Here is a 24419-nt window from a genome sequence, read left to right as displayed (position 1 = left end):
CAGCCATTAACTGCTTCAGTGATAGCTTCATCCACTAGTCCGCCAAAAGACGTTGACTTTATGTCAGTAGTTTCATCCCACTTGCTAGCCTGGATCTTTTGATTTGGAGCCCATGCGCTTTTTCATGCGATGAGTCTAGAACGCTGCTAGGGTTGAAATGTCAATGAGGCTGAACGAGATGGCACCATTTTCTCATGACGTGCAGAAACCTGAAACAATATCAATCTCACAACTCATCGTTGCTTAAACGAGAGATCGCATATATAGCTCGAGAGATATAAGCAACGAGGCTTGCTGAAGACATGCCAACACACTAATGCCACCTCATTCCATCCAATTGCTCTTAACTCAGTGCTGAACTTCAAGCCCTGGTCCATGCTCGATGCATTGATCATCAGCCACAATTCAAGCAGTCTCCTTCTCACGGAATTGCCGTTCCACCTCTTCGGCAAACTCGCCGATTGATCCAAACTTCCACTCGAATGCAACCTCATGTTTCAATTCTTCAAAATTACCACCTGTTCCATATCCCTCCTTCTTATCACCTCCTCTGCAGATCCAAACACTTCTAAGACCAAGTTTCTTTGCGGGGACATGGTCAGCGATCAAACTTCGCGCTACGTGTAAAAGCTCTCCCTTGTCCCTGTCAACCTGCAGATCGTGTTTGACGTGATTGAAAAGATAGTCAAAGTTCGCATGGGCGGGTTTGTAACTGCCGATATTTTCGGCTGTGTAGACTTTGTCGAAGGAAGTGGGCTGAAGGCGTTTCATGGTCTCTGAGGCGTTGGCGTTGTCCATGTTTGTTAGAGCGATAAGTTTGTAGTGTTTCTTGAGAATTTGCATCCCCGCGATGGTATCAGGGAATGGTTCCCATGTTCCTGGACTCTTGCCAAAGGTCTCTATCTCACTATCGGAGACATGAACTTGAAGCTCATCAGCGAGTTGCTTGAAAGTGCGCTGAAGAACGAGATTGTAACGTAGTGTTGGCTCCTCAACTTCAAGAGCCTGGTAAAGTTTGGACAGTCGCTGCATCAACAAGACCGAATCCTGCTTGTATTCGCTATCATCCGGAAGACGAGAGATGATCGGCTGCAGGTCTCGAATCATACCAGGCTCTTGGTTGATGAGTGTGCCATAAATGTCAAAGGACAGGGCTTTGAAGGAAGTAAGGTCTAGAGAAGACATGGTGACAGAATGACGAAGCGCAAGACGTGACGTTTGAACTTTTTCTCTTGGTCCAGATGTATTGTAAAGTGTAATATTGAAGATCATATGGCCAGAACGGCCAGATTTGCGTCTTGATTTATACCCATTGCTTAAGGGCGTCGTTGACACGAAAGGATGCAGATGACGAAATCAGGATTGACACATGTTCCTGACGTCAGACAGTTAGCGTTACTGCTATCTTATTTGTCCAGAATCTCAATGCCTGGTTCAAATAATAATCCTTATAGTGTTATTGTTTGTATCATCTTAGACTAAACTCTTACTGCTGCGAGATATCGACCTTGCTCCACCAAAACTCAGACTGCTTCCTACCCCACTCATCGCTATCAAATACAGCGGTCTTACCCGCATTACCACCAATCAACTCCTCGTTCCCATCGCCGAATCTCAAAACCTTGGGATCCTTCTTATCATACGCCTCCCACTTAGGTCTATCCGGATACTCGCCCGCCACAGCGTTAGGGTCACCCTTGGTAATGAAGCTGGTAACGTAATGGTTCAAAGTCTTGGCCAGGTCGTTTTGAGTTGGCGATACTGCTACGACCTTGGGATCGCAGACTTCGTAGCGCATATTATCAGCATGCTGAGCACCGTTGTTGACTGTGCTGACGGCGGCCCAGTGATACAGATATACGGGGACGGATGGGGATGCGAGTTCGGCTGTTTGGCGTGCTGGAGCGACGTAGGCGTAGTGAGCGTATGAAGCTTCTATGCGTTTGTACTGAGAGCCCATATCTTTCCTCGTCTCTTTATACTCCGAGTCTTCGAACTTTGCAGGATCTCTGTATAGCTCTTCAATGGTATCGAGGTCTTCCGGAGTAAGCAAGGGTAGTAGCTCAGCCCAGAAATGTCTGAACTGGGATGACTCGGACATAGTCTTGTCAACATAGAGCGAACCCTCATTGGTAGTGAAACCAGTCATGATTGGAACTTTGTGCCACTTGCCCTGCTTCCATGTCTCAAGAGGTGGACGAGCGATGATCTCGCCGTCTATAACGGGTTGGAAGGCCCAGCGGAGAGAAGGGTTGTATTTGTCGAAGGTGGCGGTCTGGGCATCGGTGATGACCTTCTCGGGCTGCTTGCGGAGGAAAGAGAAGATCTCACTTTCTGCTAGGTCCTCTGGAACGCCGGCTTCGCGGAGGAAGTCCTTGAACTGGGCTTCGTGAATGGGCGCATCGCAGGGTCTCACAGCTCGTGATGTGGGAGCTCCAGACTCAATGATGGCTTTGTGGAAGAGAGGTGCAACACCCTCCTTGTAGTGCATGATGTGATGACCAATCTGTCTCAACATTAGTAACAGGCCCTACGAGTTTGAGAAGAGAACTTACCGAATGAGCACCTGCTGAAAGGCCAAACAATGTCACATTGTTGGGGTCACCACCGAAAGCTTCAATATTATCCCTCACCCACTCCATCATCAGAATCTGATCCTTCAAACCCAAGTTGAGAGCGCCCTCTTTCGCACTCAGCCCCGAAGGCAAGAATCCCAGGGCTCCGATACGATAGTTGAAGCTCACCGCAATAAATGCATCCGGAGCATTCGCCACCATGGAGGCTGTCTTATGCATCATCGCCGAACCTCTGTTGAAGGCACCACCATGGATATAAAGTGCAACGGGTAACTTCTCATGTTTACCGTCTGACTTGCGAAAGATATTGGCTGTAAGACAATCTTCGCTCTGGTCGAGTTTTGGTCCTGGGAGGAGCGCCTTGCCAGGTCCTGCAGGGCCATACTTGGACGCGTCGATTATGGTGTCTGGCGAGGATGTGACTTTGGCAGGGGCGCGGAAGCGTCTATCGCCTGTTGGTGGGAGGGCGTAGGGGACGCCGAGCCATGCGTCTACAGGCTGGGGAAGGGTGTCATTCAGCTGGACGCCGACGAGCTTACCCTGGGGAAGGGGGATGGTAAGGGAGTCTGAGACTTGGCTACCCATTGTGATGTGAATGAATATTATGTGAGTGTGTGGAATGGGTATCGTGGCGATCAATTCATTGAACGGCTGATGAAAGGCCAATAATAAAGCAACGTCTGAGAGGTTTAGCGATGTCTCACTTCAATCGGCATCCAAAAAGATCTCCGCATACAAACGGATCCGGCTCCGAAAAGCGGAATCAATAAACTGTCACTGACGCCCTATCTTTGTCCCTTCTAGGAAACAAATGACGAACATCCATGATAAGTCAATAGCTAGATCGGCCAAGTCGCTTTTACCCCGCGTACCAATCGTTCCGGATGTTAGATTTGGCACCCGAGTATCGGAGAACTCCACAGAGTTGGTGATGCGGATGATCCCATTGGTCAATCGAGTTGAACGATTCGTGTGAGAGCACCTTCGTTTGGACTTGGACCGGAGATAAATTGATAGACTGACTGATATGGAGAGTCTTGACTCCGAAAGTTTAACCTATCGTAGATTTGGCGGAATGAGAACGGATGAACGGCCTGTAGATCGCTACGTGACTCCTAGCGATGCCTAATTGAGTTAGGCATACCATTGGATACTCGTATACTCGTTTAAACTTGCTGGCTGCTCATGGTTATAACCTTTTTAAGAGTCCCCAGGTAATTGAAGCCTGCCACATACCTTCGTGCTCCCACCTTGAACCTGTGCCTCTAGTGAACCCCTCAACCATCATTCATAGGCCAGCACGAGTCTTACGGCTCACCATTCCAGCGCCATGTCTCCAAACCTGACGACAGACAAAAAGACCTCTTTCGAGGCAAAAGAGGTAGAAGAGCACATCGCCATGCAAAAGCTCAACTCCCTAACACAAGGCGAAACGGTCGACCTCGACGCCACGGAAACGTTCCTCCGCGAACACAACTTCACAAACGAGTACATAGCAGAGCTCCTAAACGACAAGGCCCTCAACAAACGTGTCATTCGCAAAGTCGACATGCTTCTCCTCCCGCTACTATGTGGAACCTACATGCTTCAATACATCGACAAGAACGCGCTCTCCTACGCAGCTGTCTTCGACTTGTTTACAGACACGGGCATCTCTTCGGAACAGTACAGTTGGTTCGCTAGTATCTTCTACTTTGCGTACATGGCGGCTGAGTATCCTTGGCTGTTCCTTGCTCAGAAGACGTTGATGGCAAAGGTTGTTTCGGGATGTGTTCTTGCTTGGGGAGCTGTGTTGATGTTGACGGCTGCGGGGAACAATTTCGGATCGTTGGCGACTTGTAGATTCTTCTTGGGTGTTTTTGAGGCGCCGATCACAACGTGTTTCATGATGATCGTTTCTATGTGGTATATGCGAGAACAGCAGCCTTTCAGAGCCGGAATCTTTTACTGCTGTAATGGTGTCGGGGCTATGGTGAGTGCTGTCGTCCAAGCCACTGACGTTGCTAACTGAGGACAGCTCGGTGGTCTTCTTACCTACGGTATTGGCCAGATAAAGAACTTCCCCGTCTGGAAAGCCGTCTTCATGACCTGTGGTGGCATGACCGTCGTCTGGGGCTTTGTCCTGCTCTTCTTCCTTCCCGACAGCATCATGACAGCTCGCCAATTCACCCTTGAGGAACGAGCCCTTCTTATCGGCCGCGGTCGCCTCGCTCGAACGGGTGTTCTCAACAAGACTATCAAATGGTACCAGATCCGGGAAGCTTTCATCGATCCCCAAGTTTGGCTTCTAGTCCTATTTATGCTCCTCAACGAATGTATGAATGGAGGCGTAGCCAACTTCGGCAAACTCATCATCAAGGGTGTCGTCAAGGATCCTCTTCAGACCGTTGCTTTAGGTATCCCTATGGGCGCGTTCCAAGTCGTCTGGATTCTGTCCGGAACATTCCTCGCTTCTAAAATCAAGAACATTCGTACTATCATCATGGCAGTCTATCTCATCCCTACTATCATCGGAATCTCTCTTCTCTGGAAGATGGATCGCGAACATCACAAGATTGGCGTTCTCTTCGGCTATTACATCGTTGGTGCATTCGTCTGCTCTTTGGTTCTGGCGATGCAGATGCCTGCTAGCAACCTCGGTGGTTATACCAAGCGAATGACAGCTTCCGCCATGGTATTCATTGCTTACTGTGTTGGTAATGTTATTGGTCCTCATGCTTTCCTTGGTGAGGAGGCTCCCTTGTATCAAACTGGGTGTATCTTCATTTTGGGCTGCTCTGTGGCCCAGATGATGGTGGCGATTATGCTTCGAGTTCTATTGGTTAGGAGAAACGCACGCCGAGATGCTGCAGCGGCGGCCGTGGGAGCTAACAACGAAGATCCCACGGATACGGATGGAGGCGATTTGACTGACTTTGAGGTAAGTTTTGCCAAAGCTATTCCAAGATGCCACACTAACTTTGTCTATAGAACCCTCACTTCCGTTATGTCCTATAATCATGTAACTTTCCGTGAATACAAACTGATGCAGCATAATCGGCCGGGGCAAACGCAAACGCCTTGATTATAATTACTGTTATTCTTTATTCCATCATAGTACAATATTATTACACTTGTTTTTCTACCCCACAAGTCCCCAAACATGTTTTTAAGAACGTTCTTTCGCCATGACCTGAGGCCAGGGAAATAACACATCATAGGTAGGAGCACTTGTAAAGAAACATAATCCTAGCACCCACTCCTGGGTATACAACCATACTGGCCCCTCGTGGCTATCTTCAGAGAGCCGAACACCAAGTGATACACGATGATCTAGTTCATTTGCCAAATATTCCTCGTCTTCGCGGGTATCAGACCATAGTGAGGTAAACACATACGCAGGACAGTCCTCATATTGACTCAGAAGTTCACCAGCCTCAGTACCGCGATCGTGGATGAAAATCCCTCGGGCTACCATTGGTTCCCCCACTGAGTCGCACAGATATCCCAAAGACAGGCTCTGATCTGCATCCATAGCTCTAACGAGTTCCTTCGCCATCAGCCGGCGATATCGCAGACTGAAAGATTCTTCATCAACCATGAAGGCGTCCTCTTTAAGAAAGTCCGTCATATCGTGAACTATTCCAGCATTCTTGCTAACATGTTGAGCCTTGACTAGTTCAGTGAGCTGGCGCAGGCGTGTCCGTTGGTACTCCGAGAGCTGTTGTTCACCTTGCTGACTTGGTTGTGATAGCCGTGGCGACGATCGAGGTGCTCGCAGTGTTTCGCCAAGCTTCCACAGGTGACCTCGTGTCGTGATACCCGACTCCGTGAAATCGACGTCGACGAAGCGACAGCTTTTATTGTAGGTCAATCGCCTCTCGCCTTCGGGTGCCTTGAAGTCGTCGAAAAACAACTCGTTCGTCTGTTCTATGATTGTCCCTTTGGGTACGTAAACCTCGTCATTGTTGAGGATCTCCCCATTCAACAGACGCAATGCCAGTATTGATAGATCAAGGCTCAGTCCTTCTTCAACTTTCTGCTGCAACCTCGTGGCATCCAGTCTTGTCGAATACTGGCAGCAATTGGCAATAATGGCTAAGCGATCCCACGGTTCCGTTACACCTCTCCACTGCACATCCGAAATAATCGTCCCGGACATGGATGTTGACGGCGCTAGGAGAATCTTGTATCTTCCAGCAGTCTTCAGAATATGAGTGATTTTTTCTTCCTCCTCGTTCGTTCCAAAACCATGCCGCCGAAAGGCAAGACAGAATTTGGTCGCGCTCTCTGAGAACTTGACGGATTGAACGCTGAGCTCGCCAGGGATCACGCCAAACATTGCCTTCTTCCCACTGAGCATAGACCTCTTCGCGATTTCAAGGTCTTGATCGTGGTGGATGAGAAGTGTCATCTTGAGGCCAGCTCGATAATTCTCCTGGAACGTCCACGCCCTGGTCCACCATTTGTCACTAGTGATTTTATATAAAAGATCCAGCATCTTCTTCGCCTGATCGTATTCCGCATTCTTGGACAGAGCGAATCCACCGTCGTGGTATTTGACAAGTACACCTCTCATAATAGCTGACAGAGTGGCCATTTCATCCTCGCTTTGGATCGGTCGCCCAAGCAAAGCGACAGGGTGATCGCTGAGTGAGTAAACCCAGTCCATGGCATCAAGGGCATGTCTCTTCTGTTTACACTCCTCATGCGTGCATGCTGGTTGTTTGCACTTCTTCTGTGGAATACTGTGTCGGTCGATCCATAACAAAGGCACATCGTGACATTGCATGTACTTTGTGATCCTCTCAAGAATGGAGTTGCGGACTGATGAGCGCCAAGCATCCTCTCCATCCCTTGTCTCGATCAGATGCCCTTCCGCTTTGTGATTTTGCGTCTCATATTCAGAGGCATCCCAGGTATACGACAACGCAACAAAATTGCTATCGGAAAACCCATTAAGGTTTTTTCGAAACCAATAAGGCCTTTCAGGTTTCTCATCCTCATCCGCGTCAATCTTTCTCTTCCTGGACTGTCGTTTGCCAAGACATTCAAGGTTCTCGACAATCCAGATCATCTTCTGCTGCGGTATCCGACATTTCTGAATCTCGATGAGGGATGAAATAGTGTCGTGTTGATCTTCTGATGCGTTACCTCGAAGGTTACGTTTTGTGGCCATGTTCTCGGCCTGTTGATGGACATCTCGGATCAGGGGTAGTTGGATGATTGGATGTAAGATGAGGAAGCCCCTTGAGATTGTGCCAGGGATGATGACATGGGAGGCTTAGCGTGAAAGACGCGTCGCCATCCACCAATCATATTGTGCCTTTCTTCTAACACCATGTCTAGGGTATCTCGAGTTCAAGAGACATGACTTTATGATTTACTGTCAACTCATTTCCATCTTTTAAATGGCATTGATAACGAGCGGTTTCTTATTCGTACTAATTTCTGAACTACTATAAGGCATTGGATCAACTTCTGAATTTGATACCCTCGATGAATCCAGTATTCAATGACCCTCAGTTTGTTTTTGTAAATAGTTTTTACAGCAACTGCCCTCTCAGTCAACCCATGAACCAGGCAACATAACCTCTCCATGAGACTTCCTGTTTCTAGCCCCTTTCAACATCTTTCGTTCCAGTTTGCGTTCCCAGCGTCCTTTCCTCCGATAATATTCACGATCCAACCATTTTATTGCCTTTACACACTCCACGGACATGACTTGTGGAAGGTTAGGGTAATTCGATTTACGTTCATCTGCCATCTCTGGTGCAACGGGCCATGAAACATTCTCCGGGTAAACTAGTCTCGCGTTCTCTCCAGCCTTCCAAGCTCGACGTAGTCGCACGGTATCCTCCGGGGCGGCGCGAGTATCCGTGGTTTCGGTATGTAAAAATCGTGGAAACTCTATCAAGAGCTCTCGTATCGGACATGTGCTATCGATCTCTTGTCGCCAGTACGGGATGAGCCGGCCTCTGGAGTAGTGCAAATTTAAGACCCGGTTGATTAACGACACCTCGTCTCGATACATTCGCATATGAAATTTTGCTGACCTTCCCCAAGTAGCGACGCACCGCGGAGTTTCGATTTTCAGATACTGTCCAATTTCGACTCCTGCTAGCTCTAGTACATCGAGCCACAAGTGTAAATTGCTAACAGCTACATCTGAACAGGCCGGATGACGAAGAATCGCAGTTAAAGTACTGGCGTCATCACCAAGGTGGCTTTCAAGGTCGCTGTATATATCGAGACCCCGTGAAATATGCTCTGAGATGAATGACGCCCAATCTTCCACATCATGCTCCAAGAGATGCTGATTCGAGAAGGCTTTAAGCACACTTGTCCCTAGGACCCTGTGGAAACAACCTCGTGCTGGTGAGGACCAGGTTAAATAAGCATCTATGCAAGCTTTTAGTTGACTACAGGTTAAAACTCCTGCCAGTATCGAGTTTAGTTCGTCTGGACACATCCCATTCTTCCGCATATTAATGTAGTCGACAGCACATTGCAAGTCAGATGTTTCCAACATGAATTTGAATACGCGCGGGCCGTCAGGAAATTGCTTTCTGTGACTGTCAGCAGAGATAATGCGCTGTAGCTCTTACTTTCTCGCGAAGCTTACCTTTCCTCCACCATAGTCATTTGTGACCTCGCAAATTCTAGGATGCGTGGCGCTGTTAATGCTGCTGCTAACTGATCTAATGTCAATGAATGGCAGACTAAGTCCATACTGGATACCTACTCCTAATATAGTGTATCCGGTGTCATAATGGTCGTATCAGCCCAGTAGTGTCGTGGTTGTAACAGAGCGCTGCTCGAGTAAATGCTGAATCTCCTCAGGGTCGTCGTCGAAATAAGCATTCCGGATCCTTTCGCCAAGACTACTTGACCCGTGATGGACTGGAATCACGCATGGTACCTGTAGCGTAATATATAAAGGTGAAAAGCAGTCCTGCGTGATACAAACCTTAATAGACCAGCTTGAAAATGGTGAACCTGCAGTGAAAGTCGAATAATCTTCTGTTATAGAGGGTCCTGAGCCATCTATATGCACCGTCTTCTTCTGCATTGTGGTCCTTGCGATGAACGCCAATCCCAAGAAGGATCGTTGCCAGCTCTTCATAGCACATGTTGTTTCGCGTATCGATTTCCGAGAGACGTCCGTAGAGATGGGGCTGGTATCTATATGCCCAGAAATCGAAGCTTGATCAGGCGCAACGACAGCATTTGACCGACTAGGCGAGTTTGTGTCCTCAAGAATATTGGTTTCCATCCTGGGCGACTGAAGTAGACGGATACTAGTAGAAAGTCAGTTCGCTACTTAATAAATACAACAAAGAGATATTTACAAATTACTTGTCGTCAAAACAAGATTGAGGCTTGCGAGAGATTTATCTAACCTCTTGGTGCAGGATGAGATCTTATCTTTAAACTGCAAGAACAAGAAGCCTTCATTTCTGAATGGTCCTCTTCGCTTCCCATTCACAATTTGAATGATATCTTGAATATCTGTTAATCTGTCATGACACTCCTGAATCTTTCCATGCAGTGCAGCAAAAAGCCGTGCTTCACTGGGATGGTGCTGGGATGTATCAGTGGTGTAAAGGATATCTCCTAGTGATTCGCAAACGTTCGCCACATCCGCAAGAGTATTCGATAGTGCCTCCAGCTCGCGTGCCGCAGACTTGTATGTTGAGATCAAGTTGTTAATAGTTGTTGTCGTTTTGGCAAGCTGGGCACATAGTGGCACAATGCCTATCAACAACGAGACGGGTTCCATTGTGGCGAATGAGTCAGAAGGCTGTTTCAGTGAGTTTTGAGTCCGTCGTGATAGCCTTCGCACCTGGTCTGTATATACCGTCGTCCTGCAAAGAGAATGAAAACGTAGATACTGCGCGGTCGTAAGTAATGTTGGATTTGCCAGAGTAGTTGGGCAGGCATGCAATACCGAACATAACACTATTAAGAAAGGTAAAAGCGTCCACACGTAAACAATGCCTTGATCTTGAATATCATTACCTCACTAGGTACTCTGGTCTGTTTCGGTGTCGCGTAGCACAAAGAGGTTGGGCAACAATTGCAGCCTTACTTTCGCCTGTGAATGCAGCTTTCCTAGACCCTAGGACCTTTGTCCCGCTGGTCACATTCACAGGACTTGTCGAGGATGTGTCGCACTGAGATGATAGTGAGTCACACCTGTCTAATGGTATGAGCTTCATTGGTCTATATTTCTTTTATCGTTATTCCTTAAAGACAGTCCTGTATTTTAAAATCAAGTAACTCAATTATAATGCTCTAGGCATTAGCTCTGGCGGAAGCTGATCCTGCATGCGAAACAATTCCTCCCTACTCCCCTCATTCCTAGGATATGCCGTCAAACTCTCCACGTCAACCTCTCGAACGACATGTATCCTGTCGCGAGCCGTGTTTTCAGGCCTCTCGGGCCTCACAGGTGTAGCAGCGATAGTCGTGTTCGTATGCGTATCGCCACTGTAAATGCGGTCGGGCATGTCCACTGTCGCCTTCGTGTTGCCTCTGTGAACCGAAGACAGTGGGACAAGGGTACTTTGGTCCTGCGATGGTTTCGTCGGACGCGACCGGGTACCACTGCGATTGCGGACAAATTCGATGAGCTCGCCTAACACGGCGAACTCGAGCTTGAGTTTGATCGAGTATGTGACGAGTTTGACGCCATGTTCCCATACGTAAAAGTCCATTAGTTCGATGATAACCATAGCGATGTCCATTACCACGATGGCTATGCTGATGGCGAAAAGCCTGTATATCATGGTTCGTGTGTTGCCAAATGCGGTCTTGAGAATATCCATCGATTTCCACACATATAAACCCGAAATGGCTACTTCTTGTAAGTAGAAGCAGCTCATTGAGATCTTTTCTGCGATGTTAAAGACACTATTGAAGCCTCGTCTGTTTTCTCTCGGGCTATACTCTGATCCAAAGAGTAAAACCGTCATAGTCGTGTGCTTGATGAGTGTTAGTTGCAATGGTTAGCATTAAATAATGGTCGACGTACCCAGATTAGACCGTTGATGATAATCACAGCCAGGACCGTACGTAATATGAAGACATCGGTGAGAATGAGGTGTAGACGGGAGTACAAAACAACAGATTGACCTGATATCACAAGAACCCAGCCGACAGTCTCAATAATCATACCCACATAGTCGTGCGTCAAGTCGAAATAGGTCACCAACCAACCCAAGCAGTAAGGTAGAATACCGAATGATGCTAATAGTATACTCCAGAAATAAAGGCCAGCGCGTCGTTTGAAAGTCAGGAAAATGAGGGTAAGAAGCTCGATGGCATTGTAGAGTGAGAGCGTTGAGGCGACCTGTACAGTTAATGACGAGCGAGACAGTTCTGCGAAACACGTACAATGACAAACACATCCCTCCCAATGTATACCATTTCATCAACGTTCATGTTGGAGTAGTGAACGTCCCATTTGTCACGGTGTGGTAACATCATTGTGTCTCGTAAGTTAGGGTGTCTTGGGGGAAACGTAAAACAAATATTCTCCGTTAGCAAATACCAAGAGAACCAAAAACAGAACGCCTAGACACAGAGGGGATCTTGGCACATAAGTAAACCTGGATTTCCAAAGACGTCACGTTTGAGATCAGCCCGTAAGCCATCGGACCAGAGCCTAGATCTACATTATATTTGCCTTGGTGGTAGTAGAACTCTTCTGGTATGGCGCCAAGGTCTGCGACCAAGCTTTTCAATGCGCCATCACATCGTGCCATGGGGTCCCATTTCCCTGGTTGGTCGTTTCGTACCTTGCAGAAAGCCAGACGGAAAGAAGAGCGAATGACGTGAGGCCAGAAACCCATCGATAACGGTTCTGCATTCCAATGCCCTGACTTTACTGCTTCGGGAACAATAACTCAAGAGTGAGATTATTGAACTGATCTAGTGAGCCCAGGCCTTTTCGAGAGCATTACAATGGCCGTTCTAGGCCTCGTATTTCGGCAGTTGACAAGTTTACTGGAGTTGGGGCCGCACAGTTCGTCTGTTGACAAGGCGATAGCGTCCTCGCCCATAAGAACGAACACCTCAACTGTTCAACAACAGAGCACGGTTTTTAAAGTGATAAACAACCGGGAGTTGTAGCAGACAGTTATCGCCGGCAGAGTAATAAATATTGTCGATCAATTCCAGCCATTGAGGTTGAGGCCATGGGGTTTATGTTTACCCATTCAGCGGCCGAAATACCGGTATTCCAAGTTCAGACTAATCCAGAAGCAGCCTCTAACAACGAATCATGACGAGAATGGATGGCTTAAGTTTAAGCTTCGGTTTATGGTTGTCAACGCCCGTTTTCATTATGAATGCGGATTGTAACTTACCCGAACTGTCGACGGTGCCTTCGGGGTCATGCTGCCTGTCCTTCGTGCCACGGTAAGATAAGACATAAGAGGTATGCTAAGCCAAATATAGCTTAAACCATTTCCAGTCCATCATCTTCTAGAGAGTCGATCTGATTGGTTAGTCAGACTTATCTCTTATCGCAATGACCCGAAGCTCTACCGGGTCCATGTGACCGCTAATCTGAAGTGAACAGGCAAGTAATTGTTTGACTTCAGTATAATTCGCTGGACATAAAATACATTGATACGTCGAGACGTCAAGCAAACCGGTCCAAGAAAGCAAAATAAACAAGATGGAAGAGCTTATATTTTTCTTGTTCCATCTCTTCCTGACTTCGTGCATAATTGAAGACTTTGATCATTGTAGAAAGATTCAACTGTAGCTTAAGTTAAGTCTAGGTTAACTGATGCGATACGTTCACTATCATCGTTGTACCGAAACTTGGCGGAGCATTGCTAACGGCACTAGCACCCCCACTTGACTGTGACTGCTCATTACTCTATGGCGTAGCCCCTCAGTTTTGTGGTCCAGTCGGGTCCATGCCCGGCCAATAAACTGGAAACGCTCGCAACCAAATCAATTGGATGGTTCCAACAGCTCAACTCAACAGCAAATATGCACTAGAAATAAATAAATCCATCGTCAGAAATTAATGCTGTCGCGATTTCCTTTCTCCATGTTTTCGCTCATTCGTTGGACTTTACCATACTGGTCACTCCCTTCAGAACCATCTCATTTGGCGATTCCCTCCGGGAGGCTCTAGCGCTGTGAACGCTGGAAAACGCACCCCTAGGAGCACTAGAATTTGGCCTTACCAGCCATTACCTCGCCACCACTCAAGTCGAGTTCACCACACTAACTGTCCAAGACAACACCGCGTTTCCTCAAGGTATCACAACGATTGTTTTGAGGACCAAGACTACTTCACTCATTGTAACATCTACTATACACCCGCCGAGACCTCGGCTGTCGTTGATGTACCGTCTCCTGCTTGCAATGGATGCGAAAAATGCGAAGTCGATGTCAGTTCAATTTGGGGGTTGACGGCTGTTTGAAGGAAGGGCTCCCCCATTGCACTTTTAATAATTAAGTATGCGGGACACGTGAATTGCAGTAGCAAGATAAAGCCTTTGTGTTTCGGCTCGGCATGACCCTCAAATTGCGAAGATCAACTGCCCACGCGTAGCATGGCGAAACCCATCCCTGATTTCGGGGCAGGTTGAGGGTCACGGACTGATTTGCCCCTCCAAGGCTCGAATAATTTGTTCGCCATACTATACATACCTAATTCTCCCTGAAGTCGGGCGAAAGCAGATAACAACTAATTAAAGACTAGTAGACTTTTGATGTCTGAGAAATCGAGCACCCTTGAGCCACAGTTAAGCATTTCTGAAGTTTTGTCCAATGGGTTGACTCGGAGCGAACGCCCTTGCATGATTGAAGCCATCCCGGTGAATGAGCTTCCCAATTCTCTGAGACTATCTGCAAGACAAGTCGCACTAATCGCCTTTAATATCAGGACCTGAATACCTGGTAGGGCGCCACAAGAAATAGGAGGTTCTGATTGGAATTCTGACAATTGCCCTTGCCTCGTAGTAACATATACGTGTTAATTCTGCCCCTGCGCATGTTTATGTCAGAAGGTATAAGGCCTTGCGGGAACGCCAACTCTGCGTACACCCTTGGATACTCCGCTACTGCTACTCAAACGAGTATCAGCTTGCAACATGTCTCTTCTTATGAAAGACTTGAGGCCACACAGGGTCCCTATTGCAATTGTCAGCCTGATCGTCTTCGGTTGGGCTTCCTTTCTTCTCTTTCCTTCGGAGACTTGGAGCTGGCAACCTCAAACTACCACTACATCTACGCGCGACGCAGACCGACGATTCGCCCTTGTCATCCCCGCAAACAACCCAAGCCCCGATCTGTGCAAGACAATCGGCAGCGCCCTCGCCCTCGGCTACCCAAGTCCCGTTATCATTAACTGGGGAGTTGACCATCGTCCCATTTCAAAATGGAGAGGTGGTAAAAACTTGCCAAAGGTGCCTGGCTTTGTTGACTACCTTGATGCAGTCATGCACCCGAACGCACACCCATCCGAACGTTTGGAAGAAGACGACATCGTCCTTCTTGTCGATGCCTACGACGTTTGGTTCCAGCTGCCCGCTCAGGTAATGCTTGAGCGATACCATAGGCTCAACAAAGAGGCCAACGACAGGCTGCAGGAAATGTGGAACAAGAAAAAGACTGGGAAGATGCCGATGAAGCAGACTATCATCGCAGCATCTGGCAAGCGATGCGACCCCAAGCTTGAGAAGATGGGTTACAAGATCCGATGCGACAAATGGCCTCAGAGCCCACTGCGCAAGGATCTTTACGGGCCCGACACCGACAAAAACGAGACGTGGAACAACTATAGACCGCGATGGATCAATGGAGGTGTCTACATCGGCCCTGCTGGCGATCTCAGACGTTTGTTCCGTCGCGCATATTTCACGATGGAGAACGGCATTGGACGAGGAATCAAGATGCGAAGTGAGCAGTCTCTCGCCGCTGAAGTCATTGTCGAGCAGGAGATGTTCCGAAAGTGGCAGAGGTCGAATAAGGTACCGAAACCAGCAATGGCCGACTTGATGGATGACAAGCTGGAGTATCACATTGGTCTCGATTACGGACAAGAACTATCAGTCCAGACTCAGTGGGCGCAGGATGTTCATGGACGGGATAACGGTGCCTTTGTCAAGTTGGGTAACCAGTCGGCGATCGACGAGTACTCTCAGAAGCGGGGCATCCAGCCAGTTCGACTACAAGGTATACCTGAGGATGTCCTTTCAGCACCAAACCCTCTAGCAGATATCGTGCCGGGATCCAACTGGACCAACATGTCTCTCTACGCCGACTTCTTCACCGAGTCTGTCCCTGTCATTCTTCACCACAACGGTGTCGGCCCCCTCAAGAAGCATCGATCAACATGGTGGGATAAACCATGGTACTACCAACACCTACGCACGCTCCTTCACAAGCGCATGCGATCCACTGGTGAGCCTGAGGATCCTCTAGCCACAGTTCTAGACGAAGGTAGCCGTATCAGATACTGGAGTGTCAGTGCAGAACAAGAGAGTATGTATCCGCGAGAGATGAAGAAGTCGGCCAAGAACAGATTGAACAAGATGAAGTTCTCAAATATTTGTCAGTATAAGAAGAAGAAGGCTGATACAAACGTGCCTTATCCGGATTGGTGGGACGAGGTTTTCCGTGATGGTGAGGGACCTTGGGGGCATAGGCTTGGGCACAAGCTTAGCCACACGCACAGCGACACGTACCGTAACAGACATAGCAACAAGTACAGCGACATGACACCCAAGCACCCATTTTAGTAATATTAGATTTTAGTTAACATAGTTGTACCATGTTTTGTTGAAGAATCCCGACGCTTCAAGTCAAGAGATTATGCCGCCTGTGAGTGCCATTGCTGGAGCGACGTTTTGCTTGATAAATCTGTTATCCGCCGTGCCCGCAACCACCATGAATCTTGCCTTCGAAATAGTAGTTGCAAAAAGGAACGGAGTCCTACCGATTGATGAACCCTTCTATGTGCAGCAGTAGCATACATACATGAGCTTCCAAGGTCCGGGTATTTGATCCTCCCAACTCACCACAACTGAGAGAATCGCGTCCAATACACGGAATAGTAGTGTTGAGCGCGGTCAGTACTATTCCCCCATTTAATCCATTACCAATTATACCCAACGAGATAGAAACATAATAAGTCGAGACGATCTTAGATGAGAATTTCGGGAGAAAAGTCATTCCATTAAAGCGTAATTATAGGCCGTAAGTCGCCATGATCATAAACTCATCACCACCAAAGTACATACAAGAAGACAAACCATTACCACACACTTCCTCTAACCCGGAAAAACACACTGTCCGGCGTCGCAGAGACATAGTTCCAAACGACATCTAGGCAATGCCCTACAATCTTCAAATGCCGTACACTCCGGCGTAGGCCCATTGCCAAGAAGTCCGCAAACACCATCCACACAGGCACAAACTCCTGGAAGAACACACACATCCAGGTTTGCAAGACAGTCATCTGCTCCAGAACATGGTGTCTCGTCTACACAAACGCCGCTTTGACAGCTGGCACCTGCACTGCAGTCGCCGGTACCTGAACATTCTTGGACGTCGGGGTTGGTTTGGCAGACCTCGTCTACGCAAACGCAGAGACCTAGAGCGCAGAGGGGATTGACGCTGAGGACACAGTCGTTTGCATCAACGCAAGCACCGCCGCCTGTGGGAGCGCAGACGCCGTTGGTGCAAACATCGCCTGGAGTAGTACAGTCTGAGCTTCCCCTGCAAGAATCGCCTGTGCCTCCGTTGCCTGTTCCAATAACACAGACGGCATTTAGACAGACGCAAAAGTTGAGACCTTCAATACTACAAAGATCGAGATTTGCAGTACAGTCAGTTGCCGTTGTACAAGGGGTGATTGCTCCTCCTGGCTGGCCACATGTGCCGTCAAGACACTCTGATCCAGACCCAGTGCAGTCAGAGTCAACAGTACAAGCATCGCCGTCGTTACCTCCTCCACCACCTCCAGCCTGGGCGCAAGCACCGTTCAAACAAACACAGAGGTTTGAAAGGCCATCGAGACAAAGGGCAGCATTCGCAGTGCAGTCGTCGGCCGTGGTGCAAGGTGTTGTGCCAGGGTCAGTTGGATCAGGACCGCAGACACCACTGTCAAGACAAATTGAACCAGCAGTAGTGCAGTCACCATCGCCTGTGCAGGCCTCACCGTCGCCGCCTCCACCTCCACCTCCAGTAGGTACGCAAACGGCATCGACGCAGAGACACAAGTTGAGAAAGCCATCCAAGCAGAGACCTGCGTTGGCAACACAGTCATCAGCGGTGGTGCAAGGTGTCGTTACAGGATCAGTCGGGTCAGGGCCACAGACGCCACTGTCAAGACAGACTGAGCCAGCGGTGGTGCAGTCATCATCCTCAGTACAGGCAGATCCATCACCACCGCCTCCGCCTGTAACCACACAGACAGCATCAACACAAACACATAGGTTGAGTAAGCCGTCAAGGCATAGTGCAGCGTTGACAGCACAGTCGTCAGCAGTAGTACAGACTGTGGTGTCTGGATCATCGGGATCAGGTCCACAGACACCACTGTCCAGGCATACAGATCCCGCCGTTGTGCAGTTACTATCGTCTGTGCAAGCTGAACCGTCCTCGCCATCGTCTCCTCCTCCTCCAGGAGCCAACTCGCAGACAGCGTCGACACAAACGCACAGATTCAGAAGACCATCCAGACAAAGACCAACATTGGCAAGACAGTCATCATCCGTATTGCATGTAGTAGTTGCTGTCTCCGTGGGTACAACGCCACTTGTAGTAGCGGCAGCATCAGGCGCAACAACACAGACAGCGTCGAGGCAGATGCAGATATTAAAAAGACCATCAACGCATAGCTCGGTGTTGGCGACACAGTCGTCCGCAGTAGTACAACCAGTAGTGGGTGTAGGAGCAGGAATGTCATCGGTAGCTGTTGTCTCAACATTGGTGACAGGGTCGACAATACAAATTGCATCGACACAGATACACAGATTGATCAGACCATCGAAGCAAAGGCCAAGGTCAGCCAAGCAGTCGGCATCGCTAGTGCAGGGGAACTCAGTCTCCTCTGGGTCTGTAGCGGTAAGGGTGAGGGTGGCAGTAGGTTCGCCATCTGGTCCATCGACAGTTGTAACTTCAGGGTCAGTTGGGATGTCATCAGTAAGGGTAACCGTGGCTGTTGGCTCTCCATCGGGTCCATCAAGGGTAGTCAACTCGGGACCGTCAGGACCGTCGTCAGTGAGGGTGACAGTAGCCGTAGGCTCGCCGTCAGGTCCATCGAGTGTCGTGAGCTCAGGCCCGTCAGGCCCATCACCAGTAAGCGTGATAGTAGCTGTAGGCTCACCATCGGTTCCAGTGAGCGTAGTCAGCTCAGAACCATCAGTAGGGCCAACGCTTCCAGATCCTTGGGGACCTCCAGGAATGGGCCCCTGAACACAGACGCCGTCAACACAGTTACAAATATTCTCATCGTTGAAAAGACAAGCGTTGCCAAGAGCAAGACAATCATCATCAGTCACGCAAGCCAAGGTTTCTGTTGGTGCTGGAGGGAAGTCATCGGTAGGGTCTGGTCCACCTGGAGTGAGATCTGGGTCGACGACACAAACACTATTGTCGCAAATGCAGACGTTGATTCCAGCGACGACACAAAGCTCCGTGTCGAGGATACACTCAGCGTCGACTGAACAGACGATGCCAGTCTGAGTAGGGTCAACGCCGAAGGTGATGGTCGTGCTGCCGTCGGTGATCACTCCAAACGTTGCAGTGGCTTCGTTGTCATCGGGTCCTCCAGTAGCGATGGCAGTGGTGATGACATTCCCATTGGAGTCGGTGGGTAATGTGCCTGGGTTTCCTTCAGGACCGCCTTGTAGACCAGTCGTAAAAGCATCGGGCCCCTCTGTGAAATCTGGGTTGGGAATAACTGTGGCAGATCCGGAGATAGTGACGGTGAGGGATGCTTCATCGTCGTCGTCATCATCACCACCAAGATCGTCGCCAGGTCGGCCACCACCACCCTGGGGATTGCCATTGAAACCAGGTGCAGCAACACAGTCGCCATCGAGACATCTCTGCCCTCTAGGGCAAACAACACCAAAGCAGCTAGCCAGAGCAGGGTTCGCAGTGCAAGTCTCGGCCAAGCAGATTTCGTCACTGGCGCAGACCTCTCCACCACAGTTGGAAGGATCACCAAGAGTAACGCAAGCATCATCGATACAAGCATGGTTGAGAGGACAGGTGGAGCCGCCGCAGCTGTCAGGGCCTTCGACTGGGACACAGCGGTCGTCAATACAGGCGAAACCTTCAGGGCATTCTTGGGTCTGGCGACGAGAAAGGGTAGAAGATGGACCGCAGGAGAGAGGGTCTGAGATGGTAAGGCATTCACCACCAATGCAGATCTCGTTGGACGAACAGTCGGGATCGCAGGACGGAGCGGGGGAGCCTTTGCCATCCTCTCCCGGCCCAGGACGACCGGGACCAAAGTTATTGGCACCACCTTTGTTGCCTCCTTTACCAGAGTTGGAGCCGGAACCAGGCTTGCCAGGACCATAGCCAGGGTAGCCGTCTTCCTTGGAAGAACCACCACCAGATGAGCCACCATTGTTGGACGATGCATCGGAAAAACCCTGGCCGCTAGAGCTGCCCTTTCCTGAAGAGCTTCCCTTACCGTTGGTCCCTTTGCCGGACGAGGTGCTACCAGACCCTGAAGGCCCATTAGGTCCCTCTTGACTACCGCCGGAGCCAGAAGACCTGCTACTACATGTAACAGCAGCTTCTACCTTCCGGAAAAGGTTCTTGATGCAGATTCCAGAGATGCAAAGCTCATCAGCTCCACATCCCTTTTTGTTGTCGCCACAGTGAGAAGAATCGGTAGAGATACTGATAGGCAAGCATTCGCCCTCCCAGCAAAAGAAGCCAGGATCACAAGGTCCCTTGGATTTACCACAGGCATCTGTTTGGTACTTCTCTTCGGAGATGGAAAGAGATTGGCATGATCCAGAGACACAGAGTTGACCGGCGGTGCAGCTCTTAGACGACTCTCCACAGTTGTAAACGTCGGTCGAGATGAAGATTTGTTGGCATTGGCCATCTTTACAAGATGAACCGAGGGGGCAGGGGGATTTGACGTCGCAGGTTTGAGGGTATGTTCCGAGGATGAATGGAACGCAAGTATCTTGTAGACACCAAGTTCCAGCATCGCAGGTGATTTTGTCGGGGCCGCAAGACTTGGAGTCGGGGTCAATATCGAGGATCTGGCATTCGCCGTTGATACAGATTGCACCAGCGCCACAGTCATTATGATCAGAGCCACAAAGACGGGAGTTTACCGCGATCTCAATCGAAGTACACTCGCCATCATTGCACCATTGGCCAGCTGTGCAAGGAGTGTCGCACTTCTCAACTCCAATGTCCAATGGCTTGCATTTACCAACAATGCAAATTTCTCCCGCCTCACAGGAGTTGCCATACTTTCCACAATTGTTGGGGTCAAGTCCGATGGTAATATTGGTGCAGCTTCCCCAGGTGCAGAGCTCCGAGGTAGGGCAGTATGCGTGCTCATTCGAACGGGCGGTATGTTCGGAGGGATAGGCTGAAGCCGTGATAGCTGTGAGCGTCACAGCCGCCAGGGCTCGCCAGCTCATTGTTTGAGGCATGGCTGTGTCGTAATTAACGAATGTTAGTAGAACGAGTGACCGATTTAAAACGAATGGTAGTAGAATGAGTGACTGATTTGAAACGAATGGTAGTAGAACGAGTGACCGATTTGAAACGAATGGTAGTAGAACGAGTGACCGATTTGAAACGAATGGTAGTAGAATGAGTGACTGATTTGAAACGAATGGTAGTAGAACGAGTGACCGATTTGAAACGAATGTTCGGGTTTGATGAGTTGAGGCTATCTGCGGATTGAAGGCGATGCTATATACCCATTGAAGTTAACAATAACATAAACAAATATTGATCATATCCTCTCTTTCACCATTATTATTCTTTTCCTGGGTAACGACATTGTCGAATACCGACGTCGTATGTTCATGTCTAATTAAACTAAGCTTAACTTATAAGGTCTTCTCAGATCGCGAGATCTCGACCACCGTACTGATATGTAGTAGCCATGATATTATCACCGTTGTCGCCGTGATGGTGTTTTTGTTTTTGTGTTAGAGGAAGACTGTGGAGACTGCGCAACCTCTCGTTGCGGACCTTTTATTCCGGTATACGGTTTTTGGTCCTGTTGACGGGCCAGTCTTGTGGCCCTACTGAAACTTTCCTACTGTTTATTTCACTGTTTACTTACTAGTCCTCTCATTTACAATTGCCTCTCATGAGTTACCTTCGTAATGATACAATTAGCGCAACATGTAGTGGTCATGATGTTATCGTGATCTTGAGGCAGATTTCAGCCTGAGACAGGTCTGCGATGCGATCTCGAACAGCAAAAGCGATGGCAGGGGCTCGATGCCAGAGTCAGAGGTCGTCAAAATCTCTCAGACGTTGACTGTGGATCTCATATTATTGGCTGTGTATTAGTCTCTTGGAAATAATGTTCTGTAGATATGCTGTGCTCTATTGGCTCGAGGGGCATCAACAGTACGGATGTCGGTATTCCTGTCATACCAAGAGCTCAAGTCACATGTAGCTGTGAGTTCCGTATTAGTTCGGGCAACTGAACCAATCAGGTTCTGGATATCACCGTTTCATATCCATGTCTGACTCCAATCTCCAGATGCCCGGGTTACCCGTACGGCCGTTGAGACTCACATGATATACCGTAGGAAGCCGGTTGGACTTAACGGCGCTTAATTGCATACAATGTGCAACCAGAGGAGTAAAAAAATGCTTAGCCTTAGACCAGCTAATGCTTTGATCTTACATAAACCCTTTCTTACCAAGTAAAGAGCGTGGTCTCGTCTGTGTCGTCTCGAGTGTCAACGCCAAGGGTATCTCTAAACAGCAAGCCCGAGATAAGTCTTCTCTTTAAAGTATCATCAATTGCGACTTCCAGTAGTTCAAAAATCTCAGTAGATCAGGTGTGCAAGTTGCATCAGCCACTGAACTCTGTCGTCTTGAGTATAGAAACCAAAGCTGATATCATTCGACTTCTAATCTGTTTTGCTTGCTCTTAATCTTGCAGTCATTCAGTTAGATTTCAGTCGCATGAAACGTATTGGACACTGCATAGTGAAATCAGTCGATGCATATCCTCTCCTAAACCACCCATCGCTGCCAGGGTCCATGTTAAACTTCTGCTCTCAAAGGTATTAACCTCTATATTGGACACGCAAAGCTGTAGGGAAGTTGCAATCAGTTTGTCTTGTGTCATACACATAGAAGCAATTCAACATGATATAATATCCTCCCTTGGACTATAACATTCCTTGAAGTCCGGCAGGCAGTTGAAGTGTCATGAATGTGCAGACCTCTGTCGCAAATCGCTAATAAAGAGGTCTTGGCCAAGTCGCTTCCCCGTATTTGCTCCACTTCTGACAGGTAGACTACATCGTGCAGACACTCCTGCACTTGGTACAAAGAGCCTTGTGTAACGCGAACTTGACTGCTCAGAGGTCTCGGCACTTGCCAAGGAACATTGGCTTCTTGCACAGGCGTACAAATGTTTCAATTACGGAACGTCACTTGGTTTATAGAGGCTTGATATGACCTCATCTGCATCTTGGCCTATTCTGACATGTTGAACGTCGCTTTTCGATTCGCATGAATGGTGTTATGGTAATTCTGTATTCTGGTCCAATTTATCTGGCAGGTCCTCGGCGTCGCGAGTGTCCGAGAGGGACTTTGCGGTTTGTCTACGCTCCATCCAAACAAACAACAAAGATCACCGTGTAGTACGACAAACATGCAAAGTTACGCGATGGCCGGGACCCACGTGAATCGGAGGTTGTCCGCAATATGTGATGGCAGTGGGAGTCTATGACGCTTTGTGTAACCATGCAGGAATTTGCTTCCACAACTTCCGCTATTCCAAATCGCCGCCCGTACATAGTTGAGCCAAAGCACTCCAGGTGTAAAATTTGACCCCTACAAACTGCAACCCCTTGTGTAACCCACCGGAAATAGCCATGTCTGGGATTAAAAGCCACTTGGCAGGTGCCACCAATCAATCCTCCCGAGAGGCACCTTCAATCAACTCAGAACACTCATCGCGACCTATTATACCTCGTTTGTGGAGACAACCTCAGCCGTCTGCTGACATTTTTGTCTCACAATCTCCACCTTTGTCTGAAGATGGTATCACCGGTAGATTCCCTCGGTCATCTGAGACATAAGACTCGTCAAAAATCAAGATCTTGAACAAAACACGTTGGCTATCACATTCCTCTACTCAGGTTCTCATTTATCGTCTTGTGGGACTGGTATCTGTTTCAAAGCCACGTTTGACACACAGACTTCCACCAACAGATAGATCGGTAGAAACAAGGGATGCTGTAGCTAACTAAGGGCTCGTTTGGCCTCTGGGCCGTTGTTGACAACGGTTTATTGTACCGATGATGATCGGCGAGGTCAGGGAGTAGAATTGGATAGTGATTCGAATCGAGATGCAGGTATCATATCATGTCTCTACAGTTAAGATTTCACAGTCAGTCCTTCGGGTACAGTGCCAATAGCCTATTGCAAAAATGTTACTAACTCAAAGTAAAAAAAGCTGCATGAAAATGTTTCTCCGATACCCTGGCAATAGCCTACTGCATACATGGTACTAACTCAAAATAAAAAAAGCTGCATAAAGATGTTTCTCCGATACCCTTGTAGCTGCATTAGACTGAGAGAATACTGTATAATACAATGTGATGTTGTAAGAGTGGGTGGCATAGACTGACAAGACGCGTA

The 24419-nt window shown here is 48.5% G+C and overlaps 8 protein-coding genes across 8 annotated transcripts; 2 read left to right on the top strand and 6 right to left on the bottom strand.

Annotated features, from left to right (window-relative positions):
• Positions 1-198: 198 nt before the first annotated feature.
• B0J16DRAFT_124260 (HAD-like domain-containing protein) lies at positions 199-1260 on the bottom strand. Its single transcript, XM_046121656.1, has one exon. It carries the CDS (start codon positions 1183-1185, stop codon positions 406-408), a length of 780 nt encoding a protein of 259 aa, XP_045982685.1. The 5' UTR covers positions 1186-1260; the 3' UTR covers positions 199-405.
• Positions 1261-1457: 197 nt separating this feature from the next.
• On the bottom strand, positions 1458-3610 carry B0J16DRAFT_340826 (Alpha/Beta hydrolase protein). The gene is made up of 2 exons (XM_046127747.1): positions 2556-3610; positions 1458-2506 (listed from the first exon to the last, which is right to left on the bottom strand). Exons 1-2 carry the CDS (start codon positions 3159-3161, stop codon positions 1487-1489), a joined length of 1626 nt encoding a protein of 541 aa, XP_045982684.1. The 5' UTR covers positions 3162-3610; the 3' UTR covers positions 1458-1486.
• A 179-nt stretch (positions 3611-3789) lies between these two features.
• On the top strand, positions 3790-5573 carry B0J16DRAFT_398702 (major facilitator superfamily domain-containing protein; the record flags this gene model as incomplete). Its single annotated transcript, XM_046132407.1, has 3 exons — positions 3790-4548; positions 4594-5496; positions 5547-5573. Exons 1-3 carry the CDS (start codon positions 3907-3909, stop codon positions 5571-5573), a joined length of 1572 nt encoding a protein of 523 aa, XP_045982683.1. The 5' UTR covers positions 3790-3906.
• Positions 5574-5672: 99 nt separating this feature from the next.
• B0J16DRAFT_340824 (uncharacterized protein) lies at positions 5673-7774 on the bottom strand. Its single transcript, XM_046127746.1, has one exon. It carries the CDS (start codon positions 7732-7734, stop codon positions 5725-5727), a length of 2010 nt encoding a protein of 669 aa, XP_045982682.1. The 5' UTR covers positions 7735-7774; the 3' UTR covers positions 5673-5724.
• A 344-nt stretch (positions 7775-8118) lies between these two features.
• On the bottom strand, positions 8119-10338 carry B0J16DRAFT_371913 (uncharacterized protein; the record flags this gene model as incomplete). Its single annotated transcript, XM_046130442.1, has 4 exons — positions 8119-9124; positions 9181-9296; positions 9526-9856; positions 9959-10338. 4 exons carry the CDS (start codon positions 10336-10338, stop codon positions 8119-8121), a joined length of 1833 nt encoding a protein of 610 aa, XP_045982681.1.
• A 451-nt stretch (positions 10339-10789) lies between these two features.
• B0J16DRAFT_304337 (uncharacterized protein) lies at positions 10790-12047 on the bottom strand (the record flags this gene model as incomplete). The annotated part of the gene is made up of 3 exons (XM_046124721.1): positions 10790-11542; positions 11593-11910; positions 11955-12047. The coding sequence occupies 3 exons, from the start codon at positions 12045-12047 to the stop codon at positions 10844-10846; spliced, it is 1110 nt and encodes a 369-aa protein (XP_045982680.1). The 3' UTR covers positions 10790-10843.
• Positions 12048-14677: 2630 nt separating this feature from the next.
• B0J16DRAFT_362619 (uncharacterized protein) lies at positions 14678-16531 on the top strand (the record flags this gene model as incomplete). Its single annotated transcript, XM_046129824.1, has 2 exons — positions 14678-16211; positions 16374-16531. The coding sequence occupies 2 exons, from the start codon at positions 14678-14680 to the stop codon at positions 16529-16531; spliced, it is 1692 nt and encodes a 563-aa protein (XP_045982679.1).
• Positions 16532-16858: 327 nt separating this feature from the next.
• On the bottom strand, positions 16859-21226 carry B0J16DRAFT_304333 (uncharacterized protein; the record flags this gene model as incomplete). The annotated part of the gene is made up of 2 exons (XM_046124720.1): positions 16859-19359; positions 19435-21226. The coding sequence occupies 2 exons, from the start codon at positions 21224-21226 to the stop codon at positions 16859-16861; spliced, it is 4293 nt and encodes a 1430-aa protein (XP_045982678.1).
• Between the last annotated feature and the right edge of the window lie 3193 nt (positions 21227-24419).

Source organism: Fusarium flagelliforme (assembly GCF_020744385.1).
Source record: "Fusarium flagelliforme strain FIESC 12 MPI-CAGE-AA-0113 chromosome Unknown B0J16scaffold_4, whole genome shotgun sequence".
Taxonomy (NCBI): domain Eukaryota; kingdom Fungi; phylum Ascomycota; class Sordariomycetes; order Hypocreales; family Nectriaceae; genus Fusarium; species Fusarium flagelliforme.
The sequence above is the reverse complement of the archived record's forward strand: the minus strand, read 5'-3'. Positions and strand labels throughout refer to the sequence as shown.

Coding starts and splice junctions, on each gene's coding strand:
- B0J16DRAFT_124260 (XM_046121656.1), bottom strand. CDS start 1,185: ATGTCTTCTCTAGACCTTACTTCCTTCAAAGCCCTGTCCTTTGACATT.
- B0J16DRAFT_340826 (XM_046127747.1), bottom strand. CDS start 3,161: ATGGGTAGCCAAGTCTCAGACTCCCTTACCATCCCCCTTCCCCAGGGT. Junction 2,507..2,555: donor TTTCAGCAGGTGCTCATTCG/GTAAGTTCTCTT, acceptor ATGTTGAGACAG/ATTGGTCATCACATCATGCA.
- B0J16DRAFT_340824 (XM_046127746.1), bottom strand. CDS start 7,734: ATGGCCACAAAACGTAACCTTCGAGGTAACGCATCAGAAGATCAACAC.